Below are 13,985 nucleotides of genomic sequence, written 5' to 3'. Positions count from 1 at the left end.
CTGAATAATAAAAAGAGATCCAAGTTTACAAATCAGAGCAGAAACTCAGAACTAGCCCCCATAAACACCTAGACACCTTTATGGTAAATTACATGACCAAACTTTCTCTTCTGATTGGCCCTCCCTTACCTCAATGCTAAAAAAGTGAAAGGTCACAGCTAACATAATGTTGAACACTTATAATGGAGTTCACCTCCACGTCTCCTGAAAAAACTGTTCTTTCCTAAATAAGCATATCCAAGAGACACCATGCTTTCTCCACTTCATCTTATTTCTACCTATAAAATAAAAATAAGACTTGGCAATGACACGTCTATTCCTATGTACTACTGGTTAGAACGTAAACTGTTTACCCTTTTAATACGCAACTTAGCAATGTGTCTATTAGAACCATAAATGTTCATAACCCTATGACCTATCAATAACACTTTTAAATCTATTCAACAGAAATATTCAGAGATGCAGACATACCTGACCATGCAAAGATGTTCACTGAAGCATCATTTACAATAGCTAAGGCACAAACATAAGATGGAAGTATTCATTTTATGAATGTTTTAATGAAATAGGAAAACACTCAAGGGGGAAAACTGCAGTATGTCTACTGCTTTAATTTTCCCCTTGTACATGAACTGAGTTGTTTATTTAGATATTAAAAAAAAAAAGGGTTCCTAATATCACCAAGACTATGGTTCTGTTCAGAAACAGGAAAAAAAAAGCAATCAATTCTTCTGGGGAAAGAGGATAGAATTCTCTCTCTCCTCCTGTTGTGAATATATCATTTGTCATGAGACTATTCTTATACAGAGAGAATTATTACTTTAGAACCAGAAGCTGGAATACTCCTGTGCATTTTTAAAAACAATTAATAAAAAGGTTATTCTAATGTTTTTTTGTGCCAGAACTAGTAAAACAGCTATGCATATCTGTTGGCCTCAACCCAACCATGACCATATTAATGTTATCTTCCAAATAAAAATACCTTTGTGTTTTTTTTTAAAGTTCTATATGTCGGCTTCCCTGGTGGTGCAGTGGTTAAGAATCCGCCTGCCAATGCAGGGGACACGGGTTCGAGCCCTGGTCCGGGAAGATCCCACATGCCGCGAAGCAACTAAGCCCGTGCGCCACAACTACTGAGCCTGCGCTCCAGAGCCTACGAGCCACAACTACTGAGCCCGCGTGCCACAACTACTGAAGCCTGTGCGCCTAGAGCCCGTGCTCCGCAACAAGAGAAGCCACCGCAATGAGAAGCCCGCGCACTGCAACTAAGAGCAGCCCCGGCTCGCCGCAACTAGAGAAAGCCCGCGCGCAGCAATGAAGACCCAAAGCGGCCAAAAATAAATAAATAAATAAAATAAATTTTAAAATAAATAAATAAATAAAGTTCTGTATGTCAATAGGAGAATGGTTAAACTGTGGTGCATCCATACACTGAAATACTACTCAGCAATAAAAGGGAATGAACTACTGATACGAGCCAACAACATGGATGAATCTCAAAACATTATCCTGAGTGAAAGAAGCCTTCAGAGTACATGCTGTATGATTCCATTTGTATAAGGTTCTAGAAAGGCAAGACTAAATAAATTATGGTGCAAAAAAAATTCAGAACAGTGGTTGTCTCTGAGGGTTGGTGAGGAGGACCAACTGAGGAGGGGTGTGAAGGAACTTTCTGGAGTGATGGTAATGTTCTACATGCTGTTGGAGGCCTGGGTTATAAAGGTATTTCTCAAAACTCACTTAAGATTTGTGTATTCCAGTTTGGGATTAGCAGGTACAAACTACTGTAGATAAAGTAAACAACAAGGTCCTACTGTACAGCACAGAGAACTATATTCAATATCATATAATAAACCATAATGGAAAAGAATATGAAAAAGAATATACACATGTATAATAATATATATATATATATAACTGAATCAACTTTGCTGTACACCAGAAACACTGTAAATCAACTATACTTCAACGAAAAAAGTAAAATTAAATTAAAAAAAGATTTGTGTATACACTGTATATAAATTCTGCCTCAAAAGACAAAAGAAACAAATATTAAACTCTAGTTAATGATGGCCATTCTGAAGTATTTAGGGAGAAGAATACTGATATCTGCAATTTACTTTAAATAAGATGGATTTCTAAATGGATATAGGAATAAACAGATGGAATCAATGTGATAAAAGTACAGTAAAATTATCAGTGGCAGAAGCTAGGTGGTAGGTATAGAAGTGTTTATTATAAAATTGAACTTTTTCATAACAAAATGTTGGGGAAAAGTATTGTATGAAATCAACTAAGTTCCAAAAAAAAAATACACTAAATTATTTACTGTAGTTATCTCTGGGATGATGGACATAAACCTTAATTGTTTAATGCCTGGGCTCAAAGTTTTCACTCGTTTTTCTTAGCTGTATATGATGTTCAGGGGAGAAAATTTTGAAAATGATAAATAAATGCTTAACATACATCTGTTGAATGCTTACTATGTACCAAGAACTGTTGTTAAGTGCTTCACGTGGAACGCTTCTTTTCTTTTTTTAAACATCTTTATTGGAGTATAATTGCTTTACAATGTTGTGTTAGTTTCTGCTGTATAACAACGTGAATCAGCTATACGTATACATATATCCCCATATCCCCTCCCTCTTGCGTTTCCCTCCCACCCTCCCTATCCCACCCCTCTAGGTGGTCACAAAGCATCAAGCTGATCTCCCCCTGTGCTATGCGGCTGCTTCCCACTAGCTATCTATTTTACATTTGGTAGTGTATCTATATCAATGCTACTCTCTCACTTCGTCCCAGCTTACCCTTCCTTCCCCCTCCCCGTGTCCTCAAGTCCACTCTCTATGTCTGCATCTTTATTCCTGTCCTGTCCCTTAGGTTCTTCAGAACCTTTTTTTTTTTAGATTCCATATGTGTGTTAGCATACGGTATTTGTAGAATTTCTCTTTCTGACTTCACTCTGTATGACAGTCTCTAGGTCCTTCCACCTCACTACAAATAACTCAATTTTGTTTCTTTAGATGGCTGAGTAATATTCCATTGTATATATGTGCCACATCTTCTTTACCCATTCATCTGTCAATGGGCACTTAGGTTGCTTCCATGTCCTGGCTATTGTACATAGAGCTGCAGTGAACATTGTGGTACATGTCTCTTTTTGAATTATGGTTTTCTCAGGGTATATGCCCAGGATTGGGATTGCTGGGTCATATGGTAGTTCTATTTTTAGTTTTTTAAGGAACCGCCATACTGTTCTCCATAGTGGCTGTATCAATTTACATTCCCACCAACAGTGCAAGAGGGTCCCCTTTTGTCCACACCCTCTCCAGCATTTACTGTTTGTAGATTTTTTGATGATGGCCATTCTGACCAAGAACACTTTTTTTTAATCCTCACATCTCTGCAAGGTAGGTACTATCATTCATCCCCATTTTGCAGATGGAAAAACCAAGGCACATAGAGACTAACTTGTCCAAAGTCACAAAGCTTGTGAGAGAGCCTGGATTCAAACCCAGGAAATCTGACTCAAAGAGGGTGCTTCTTTAAACTTCTACATAATATGCTACTTGTCAGAAAACACAAAGAAAAAAAAATCACACGTAATACCCAAAGGAAAATCTCATTTAAGAGATAAACACTATTGTATGGATAAAGCATCATTTATCTAAGCATCATCTCTCTAATTCCCACCCATTTGGGGGCATTTAAGTCGTGCCCAAATATTATTACAAGGATATTCTTAGGGTCAAAGGTCTAGCTTTTTTTTTTTTTTTTTTTAGGGCTCTGAAAGGACTACCAATTTACTCACCAATGTATGAAAAGGTCAGCACCTCAATGCTCCCTCATCATTGGTATCATATTAAAAATCTTTTATTTTATAGGTAAATAATGGGTATACCTCAATGTTATTTTAATTTATTTCTACTAGGGAATTCCCTGGTGGTCCAGTGGTTAGGACTCCACGCTTTCACTGCCGAGGGCGTGGGTTCAATCCCTGATCAGGGAACTAAAATCCCACAAGGCGGTGGCGAGGCCAATAAATTAAAAAATAAATATTTATTTCTACTACAGAGGTTGAAACTTTGTTAACCATTTGTATTTCTACTTTAGTCAGTTGTCATTTCTTTGCTTACTTTCCTATTAAGGGATTTAAAATGTAAATATTCTTCAGTCTTTATATAGCCAGGCTATTAATATTTGACATTAAGGAACAGATTTTTTTCCCTCTTGTTTGCCTTTTAATTTTCTTTTTTTTTTTTAATTGAAGTATAGCTAGTTTACATCTTTTAATTCTCTTGACTTACTTTTATTCAGCCACTTACTCTTTACATAGTGAAACCTAATGATCACTTCATTTATGAAAGTTTAAAAAGTTCTTCTCAGGACTCCCCTGGCGGTCCAGTGGTTAAGACTCCATGCTTCCACTGCAGGGAGCACAGGTTCGATCCCTGGTCGGGGAAGTAAGTTCCCGCACGCCACGTGGCGCGGCCATAAAAATAAATAACAAGTTAAATTAAATTAAAAAATAAAATAATAAAAAGTCCTTCTCCCATCCAGAGAGCATACAACTAATTCATTTATTTTATATTACCCTTATTTTATGATTTCACTTCATAACACCTATATTCTCTCTAAATTTTTGTTTCCTTCACCTCACCATATAATTTGTTCATGGAAAAGTTTACTTACTATTCTAGATCAGTTCCCAGTTTCACAGCTATGTCTTCATATTCTTGTCTATTTTTAGCAATAAGCTCAAGACAGCCTAAACAAGTGAGCTGGGAAGCTGCAACTCGGGAAGCAAGAGTCTCTCCTGCAATAAGAAAGATAACAACTGCACATCTGAGAATGCAAATAGCACACAGTTATTAATGTTGTTTATGTTAAATATCCACACAATGCAGATGAGGAGTGTCCAGACTTGAACAAGTCTCATTTTCAATCATCTTGCCCTAAATGTTGCTTCTAGTACATATGATTTCACCTGGAAGTGTCTCTCCCAAGGAGATTTTAAAAAGAACAAGGAAGCAACTCACCTGGCATAGTCACCATGGGTGTCCCTGCCCAAAGGACATCCATCCCTGTGGTGTGTCCATTACAGAGTGGAGTGTCCAAGCAGACATCAGCCAGCTGGCCTCTCCGAACATGTTCCTCTTTAGGAGCAACAGGTGAAAAAATGATACGGTTCTGGGGAAGGCCCATATTTTGTGCGTACTGTTGAATATTAGGTTCTCCTACTGCTGGAAAACGCAACAGCCACAGTACACTATTGGGAACACGCTTCAGAATCTAAAATAGGGAAAACAAGAGCAAGTATTAATAGCAGCTCTGCCCTTCTCAAGAAAGGCTCCCATAAATTTCTAGTAATTCTACCATACTCTATTCTTTTCACCCAGATAAGCAGCCTACCGTGAACTTAAGTCTTTCTTTCACATAGATGAATTAGATCAACTGAATTATAGGTTCCTGTTCTGCTTAGCTGTCCCCAAAGACAGTTCAAAGAAAGAGGAGATTAATGCAAGAAGACACAAAACAAGTTACTAATTGGCAAAATCTGAGGCCCTGTGGGATTGATACTAGGAGTGGTTTTTGTCCATGAGATAGGAATTTTCCATTTCAAATTTTAAATCCCCCACCATGGTACAACAAATAAAGTTAGTTCACATTTGCCAAACTTTAGTTGCCTAATCTAGATCAGGGGTCAGCAGACATTTTCTGTAAAGGACCAGAGAGCAAATACTTTTGCCTTTGATGCCAACATGGACTGTGTCATAACTATTCAATTCTGCCCTTGTCACTGGAAAGTAGCCATAGACAATATGTAAGTAGGCATGGCTGTGTGTCAATAAAATTTTATTTACAAAAACAAGCAGCTGGGACTTCCCTGGTGGTCCAGTGGTTAGGACTCCATGCTTCCACTGCAGGGGACTCAGGTTCGATCCCTGGTCAGGGAACTAAGATTCCGCATGCCACACTGCCAAAATAAAAAAACAAACAAAAAAACAAGCAGTGGACTGGATTTGGCTCATCGGCCATAGTTTGCCAACCCGATTTAGACCTACATCTACTCAATGTATCATACAAGTTCACCATCCCGTCTCTGAAAGCCATGAGAACAGATGGATTTCAGAATTTAGAATATTTCAGATTTTTAAAAAGTAGTACAGTATATATATATTATATAACACTCTCAGCGGCAACTCCCTGCAAACCAACATATTAGTATCTCTGCATCAAGATGTAGGAATATTCATACTAAATGGAATAAATAAAGAACCATAAATAGCCTAACATCAGTTCAGGCAGTGTGGCTGCCAACCAAATAAATTTACCACAAACTTATGAAGATGCTTTTGGTTTTCAGGTTTTTTGAAATGGGGAAGTGAAGATTAAGGGATAGTAAACCTGTACTCATCTGTTTCCTCTTCTCCACCCTCCCTCCTCCTTTAAAAAAAGAAAACAGACCAAAAAACCCAGATATTAATCAGAAAAAAAGTCAACCAAGAATTATCTCCATTTTAGCTCTATGGAAAAAGAGGCAGATATGGATAGCAAAGTTTAGAACCTTCAGAGGTCCTGCTTATGCAAACTGGTATGATGAAATGACTGAGAAGTAATGGCATAAGCCAATTCCTTCCTGGTTCTAACTCTACAATATTGCAAGAATGATGTAAAATGTGGATGAGTATACGTAACAGCTTTGCTATCAGCTTAGACCATGGGTTGGCAAACTATAGCCTATGAGCCAAATCTGGCATATTGCCTGTTTTTGTAAATAAAAACTTATTGGAACATACCTATACTCATTCATTCATATAATGAGTATGGTGTTTTCTTGCTACAACGGCAGAATTGAGTAGGTGTGACAGAGTATGGACTGCAAAACCAAAAATATTTACCACCTGGACTTTTAAGAAAAAGTTTGCTGATCCCTGCGTTTGAACACATAAATTTTAAAAGTTCATAATATGATATTTAGACACTTGAAGGACAAATCAAAAATTGCTGAAATCTAGGGCTCTTTTGAAGATTATCACAATAATCTAGCACAATAGCTCCTGAATGGGAGGATGGGGGGGCAGCCTCAGCAAGATGACCTATACACAGAATCTTTACTAGAATCTCTAGACATTAATAATGAATCTACGCACACTCACATTTGCCCACATCTGCAAAGTAGATGGGTCAATTTTATATAACTGATTAAAGTTACAGTACACAATGGCATCTTCCGGTAACCCGTACTGAGAACGTGTGGTTACAATAATGGTACGGGGAACCTCCTCTCCAGTGGCAGCCTTATTGTTGATCTAGAACAAGAAAAAATATACGATTATATTTAAAGTAAACATGGTCCGACATTTTCCTTTTCTTTTCAATATTTGTTTATTTATTTATTTGGCTGCTTCAGGTCTTAGTTGCAGCACGCAGGATCTTCGTTGCACCATTGCAGCATGCGGGGTCTTTAGTTGCGGCATGCGGGATCTAGTTCCCTGACCAGGGATCGAACCCAGGTCCCCTGCATTGGGAGCGTGGAGTCTTAACCACTGGACCACCAGGGAAGTCCCCAATCTGATATTTTTCAATCAATAAACAATCCTTACGATGCAAAGCGGTATAACCATTAAAAGTCATGTCACTGAACTATAATGAGAATATATTCATGACACATTAAGTTAAAGGATAAAGGTTAGAGCATTATCTTAATTTGGGGGGGACTGCACTATGAAACATTTCACTCTAGCCAAAAAGTTCTCTTCAAAACCCTATTAGTCCAACAGCAAGCTTTTGCTCACTCTTTTCTCCATGTATGAAATATCCTTTTCTAAATCACACCCACCTTTCAAGACTAAACTTAAATTACTAAACAATCTCTACTAAGACTGCCTCTCCTCACATTGCTCAGCACTATTTCTGAGCATCTACATACACAATTACAGTCTTATCTTAAAATTCCCACACATCTGGGTACTGCCTTACCTTGTTATGCAACTATTCCAGGTGTGACAGACATCTCATACATTACGGGCATTGTGTTCTACACTCAAAATTCTTTGTACCTGTGCACTTCAAGAAGTATACTTTTTTTTCCTTAAGTCAAGCATGTCTGCCCTATTGTTTCAAAGGACAGTTCAGGCCCAATACACATTACGGGTGATTAATTCCTTTACCTGAATTCATTTCAAGCATTCTTTGTATAAACTGCTATACCACTAAAACTGTTAACTCCTAAAGAGGTCAGAGATCCTTGCCTTATGATCTCTTGACAGAGCTACATATTCACTTATTCAAGTATGCAATATATAATATTGGGTTGGCCAAAAAGTTCATTCGGATTTTTCATACGCGCTTACAAAAAACCTGAAGGAACTTTTTGGCCAACCCAATATTTACTCAGCACGTACTTCAATATTGTGGCTAAGACACGGACCCTAAAGTAATTCAATTCAGTGGAGAATACATACAAACCCAGGGAATTATAATGTGTTGTGCTGGATGTAAAGATATATCCCAAATACTACAAGAACAGAGAATACAGGTACCAATGGAGCAGGGAAGGAGAGGTCAGGGATATGGACAGAAACAGATTCCTGGCGGAGTTGTCTGAACTGAAAGTCTTAAAGATGAGTAAGATTTAACTGGGGAAAGGATGAGTTACAGAAGCAAGACACTGTATGATGCCTACAGACAGTTCACCGTTGATAAGAGTAAAGCCACAGACAGGGAATAACAAGGTATTAACACAGAAGACTCTCATTAAGTAACCTGCTGGCTGAATCCAAGAGACTTTTAAAATCAAACAAACCTATATAAGATGGCAGTTTCCACTGAATTCATTTCCTCATCTATAAAACAGGAGTAATGACGCTTACCACCTAGAGTTATGAGATGTAAAGAAGATAAATGTATACTTGGTGGTAGATAGTATGTTCTATTATTCTCTTCTCACCTGGGTAGTTGCCAGTCCATTGCTAATACTGAATCCATTAATTGTTATCTGAATTTGTCCTCTGTTAATCATTTCAATAACTGCTTCTGCAATCGTATTCATAGGAATGACAGGCATATTAAGAGCTATATTACTGCTGTCTGCGTTGTCTCCTCCATCAGGACATTTCATCTTAAAATAATTACACAAAATACATCATTAGGGAAAAGATCCCAAATGCAGATAACTTAATTTCAATGACAGTATTGACCAGGTTCTGACCTTGACAATTTTCACATCTGGTAGACTATCAAGAAATGCTTTGAGGTCGATGCCATTCAGCACAATCCGATTGTCATAAATGTGCCCATTGGACTTAAAATCGATGACTGCTTTTTTCTAATCGAAAAAAAAGTTTCAGACATATCTTTTAGGATGCACAGGGACAGCAGCAAGGAAATAAATGACTACAGTTCTTTGCAATTCCCCTATAGTACTGTTTTTCTACCTACCTTCAGGTGAGGGAACATATTAGCATGATCACCAATAAAGAAAGTATGGGGCATATAAGCCAGTTTCTCAGAATACTGCTCAGCAACTTCAGCAGGTGAAGTTTCCTGATCAGTGATGATATAATCCATGAAAAGCGCGCCACTAGTCCCAGGGTACCCCAGCCACATTGCCTAAAAGAAAAAGAAAAATCAGACCCAAAACTGACTAGGAACCTTCAGCAAAATGGTCTAAAATTAAATAAGTAAACAAACAACCAAGGAGGGTGGACTTCTTTAGCCAAGAGCAATCAAGTAATATTTTAGACTAACCTTCTAAGTGCTAAACCGTTTTTCCAATTTACAAGACAGAACAACTGTTTACATCCAACTACAAATTGCACGTCTCCATATACATGTACCTGTGGGCACTGTGTTCTCACTCAAAATTCTTTGTCCCTGTGCATTTTCAAGAACTACACTTTTTTTTTCATAAGTCAAGCATGTCTGTCCTATTGTTTCAAAGGACAGTTAACCAAAGAGGGAAAAAACCTATCACTGTCTTCTTAGCCCAATAAACACTGTGAATAATTATCATTATTTCCTTTACCTGAATAGGAGCTGGCCTGAGAGCAAAGAGTTCATTTCGAGCACCCTTGGTATAACCATTCATATTTACAAGGATGTGTATACCATCTTGATGGATGCGATCAGCTGCTTTTCCATTGCATGGAATCTATGGAATAAAAAAATAAGAACTCATACTATGTATAATCTAAGACTGATTCAATCAGTCTTAATGGCATTGAACAGAATTCAAATTCCCAGATGCAAAAGTGGTAACAACACAAATTACATTAACGCAGGGTAAAAATATGGTTAAGTACCATTAAAATGGGCCCACAGCATTACACAAACAGGATACAGAGGAAGGAGAGTTTACCTCTAGACTGAATGTATGAACAACTAGGCTTGGGACTTCCCTGGTGGCTCAGTGGTTAAGAAACCGCCTGCCAATGCAGGGGACACGGGTTCGAGCCCTGGTCCGGGAAGATCCCACACACTGCGGGGCAACTAAGCCCATGTGCCACAACTACTGAAGCCTGCATGCCTACAGCCCATGCTTTGCAACAAGAGAAGCCACCGCAATGAGAAGCCCATGCACCGCAACGAAGAGTAGCCCCTGCTCGCCACAACTAGAGAAAGCCCGTGCGCACCAACAAACACCCAACGCAACCAAAAAAAAAAAACAAACAAAAAACTAGGCTTCATAGAGGAGTTGATATTTGAAATGGGCTTCAAAGATGGATAGGAGGACTTCCCTGGTGGCGCAGTCATTAAGAATCCACCTGCCAATGCAAGGGACACGGGTTCGAGCCCTGGTCCGGGAAGATCCCACACACTGCGGGGCAACTAAGCCCATGTGCCACAACTACTGAAGCCCGCGTGCCTAGAGCCCATGCTCCACAACAAGAGAAGCCACCGCAATGAGAAGCCCACGCACCCCAACGAAGAGTAGCCCCCGCTCGCCACAACTAGAGACAGCCCGCACACAGCAACAAAGACCCAACGCAGCAATAAATTAATTAATTAATTAATTAATTAATTAATTTTAAAAAAAGATGGATAGGAGTTTGAGGGAGTTGGACAGAATACAATCTCGACAGAGAACTGTATGAATAAAGAACCAGAGTAAAGTGCATGGTAGGTTTAAAAAATGGGTAGATCACTTCTACTTGGTATAGGGTATAACTGAGGGCTAATGATGGGTGAAAAGCACTGGCAAACAAGGTTGCTTGTTTAGAAAGGTTGTGAAGGCCACACTGAAGAGCTTGGACTTCATATAGGCACACCAATGTTCACTGCAGCACTATTTACAATTGCCAAGATATGGAAGTAACCTAAGTGTTCATCGATGGATGAATGGATAAAGAAGATGTGGTATATATACACAATGGAATATTCCTCAGCCATTTAAAAGTTGCCAGAGGGAAGGGAGGGAGGGGGCAAAATAGGTGAACAGGATTAAGTAGTACAAACCTCCAGATATAAAACAAGCAAGCCACAGGGATATAACATACAACATGAGGAATATGGTCAATAATACTGTAATAACTTTGTATGGGGACAGATAGTTACTAGACTTATCATGGTGATTTCATAATGTATGCAAATGTCAATTAACTATGTAGTACACCTGAAACTAACATAACCTTGTACGTCAACTACATTTCAATTTATATATATATATATAAAATTAATAAATATATATATTTTTAAAGAGTTTAGACTTCAGTCAATAAGCAGTGAATCCTAAAAGGTCTCAGAGGTGGAGGGCCATATTCTTCTTGGTCACAGAGAGTCCAACCCTACATCAAAAATGGTCAGGTATATTTCCAAAGCAACAGCTATAATGCAAAAGACGTTGGTAGAAATTATTTATGAAATGACAAGAATCTCACAATCCTTCTGCTAGGACTTCAATGATTCATATATATGAATTACTGGATATACCATATGTACCTCTGTTAGTCACCAAAGTGGCCAACAGCATCTATAAAAAAAACTCTAGTCCATACCTTCAGCAAATTCATTCCCTCACAGGTTTCAATCTTAATTTATCATAAAACTTTTGCTCCTAGAGGAAACAGCAATGCAGCAAGTATAGAAATAAAGAAAACCAAAGGCAAAGGCCCTTTAAATGACCTATTTGTTCTTCTTCCAAGCCACCATTTTGTTCAATTTATTCAGGTAATATTAGTATCTACTGTCACAAGTGCTAGCTCAATCCCCAGAGAAGTTCTACGTCCAAGCACAAATACACCATATTTCTGTTTCATTTGCAAACTCAGCAAAAATCCATGCTGATTATAAATGCAATGTAATAAATGTAAACAATCAAGGAAATAAGATCAAAGCAATTGACCACAGGTATGTAGTAGCTGATGTTAAATATCTGTCATGAAAAATATTGAGGATATGGGCTTCCCTGGTGGCGCAGTGGTTAAGAATCCGCCTGTCAATGCAGGGGACACAGGTTTGAGCCCTGGTCCGGGAAGATCCCACATGCCACGGAGCAACTAAGTCCATGTGCCACAACTACTGAGCCTGCGCTCTAGAGCTCGTGAGCCACAACTACTGAGCCCACATGCCACAACTACTGAAGCCCACGCACCTAGAGCCCATGCTCCGCAACAAGAGAAGCCACCACAATGAGAAGCCCGCGCACTGCAACGAAGAGCAGCCCCCACTCGCCGCAACTAGAGAAAGCCCACGGGCAGCAATGAAGACGCAAAGCGGCCAAAAATTAATTAATTAATTAAATTAAAAAAAGAAAATTGAGGATACAAGCTACACACCAACAGTTTTATTCACTATTTGCTCAAAATAAAAAGTTGGCAGTACAAGCCTCTTAGATAGCCTCATCCACCAGAGGGCAGACAGCAGAAGCAAGAATCCTGCAGCGTGTGGAACAAAAACCACATTCACAGAAAGATAGACAAAATGAAAAGGCAGAGGGCTATGTACCAGATGAAGGAACAAGATAAAACCCCAGAAAAACAACTAAATGAAGTGGAGATAGGCAACCTTCCAGAAAAATAATTCAGAATAATGATAGTGAAGATGATCCAGGACCTCGGAAAAAGAATGGAGGCAAAGATTGAGAAGATGCAAGAAATGTTTAACAAAGACCTAGAAGAATTAAAGAACAAACAAACAGAGATGAACAATACAATAACTGAAATGAAAACTACACTAGAAGGAATCAATGGCAGAATAACTGAGGCAGAAGAACGGATAAGTGACCTGGAAGACAGAATGGTGGAATTCACTGCTGCGGAACAGAATAAAAAAAAAAGAATGAAAACAAATGACAGCCTAAGAGACGTCTGGGACAACATTAAACGCAACAACATTCGCATTATAGGGGTCCCAGAAGGAGAAGAGAGAGAGAAAGGACCCGAGAAAATATCTGAAGAGATTATAGCCGAAAACTTCCCTAACATGGGAAAGGAAATAACCACCCAAGTCCATGAAGCACAGAGAGTCCCATACAGGATAAACCCAAGGAGAAACATGCCGAGACACACAGTAATCAAACTGGCAAAAATTAAAGACAAAGAAAAATTATTGAAAGCAGCAAGGGAAAGATGACAAATAACATACAAGGGAACTCCCATAAGGTTAACAGCTGCTTTCTCAGCAGAAACTCTACAAGCCAGAAGGGAGTGGCATGACATATTTAAAGTGATGAAAGGGAAGAACCGACAACCAAGATTACTCTACCTGGCAAGGATCTCATTCAGATTTGATGGAGAAATCAAAAGCTTTAGAGACAAGCAAAAGCTAAGAAAATTCAGCACCACCAAACCAGCTCTACAACAAATACTAAAGGAACTTCTCTAAGTGGGAAACACAAGAGAAGAAAAGGACCTACAAAAACAAACCCAAAATAATTAAGAAAATGGTCACAGGAACATACATATCATTAATTACCTTAAACGTGAATGGATTAAATGCTCCAACCAAAAGACACAGGCTCGCTGAGTGGATACAAAAACAAG

The 13,985-nt window shown here is 38.7% G+C and overlaps 1 protein-coding gene across 5 annotated transcripts in view; it reads right to left on the bottom strand.

The window, feature by feature from the left end:
- OGT (O-linked N-acetylglucosamine (GlcNAc) transferase) overlaps positions 1-13,985 on the bottom strand; it is a 37,412-nt gene that overhangs the window by 2,232 nt on the left and 21,195 nt on the right. For 2 of the 5 annotated variants that reach the window (XM_061179163.1, XM_061179164.1), the window contains exons 16-22: positions 10,031-10,156; positions 9,445-9,615; positions 9,215-9,331; positions 8,954-9,124; positions 7,155-7,313; positions 5,040-5,292; positions 4,693-4,816 (exon numbers count right to left, since the gene is read on the bottom strand). In XM_061179163.1, the coding sequence (XP_061035146.1) occupies positions 4,693-4,816; positions 5,040-5,292; positions 7,155-7,313; positions 8,954-9,124; positions 9,215-9,331; positions 9,445-9,615; positions 10,031-10,156 (1,121 nt within the window). Of the gene's footprint in view, positions 1-4,692; positions 4,817-5,039; positions 5,293-5,864; positions 5,978-7,154; positions 7,314-8,953; positions 9,125-9,214; positions 9,332-9,444; positions 9,616-10,030; positions 10,157-13,985 lie in introns of those variants that run through there. The other 3 variants (XM_061179165.1, XM_061179166.1, XM_061179167.1) reach the window with 3 other exon arrangements.

Source organism: Eubalaena glacialis, chromosome X, assembly GCF_028564815.1.
Source record: "Eubalaena glacialis isolate mEubGla1 chromosome X, mEubGla1.1.hap2.+ XY, whole genome shotgun sequence".
In the NCBI taxonomy this organism is placed as follows: Eukaryota; Metazoa; Chordata; class Mammalia; order Artiodactyla; family Balaenidae; genus Eubalaena; species Eubalaena glacialis.
This window is presented reverse-complemented; position numbering and strand designations above follow the sequence as displayed.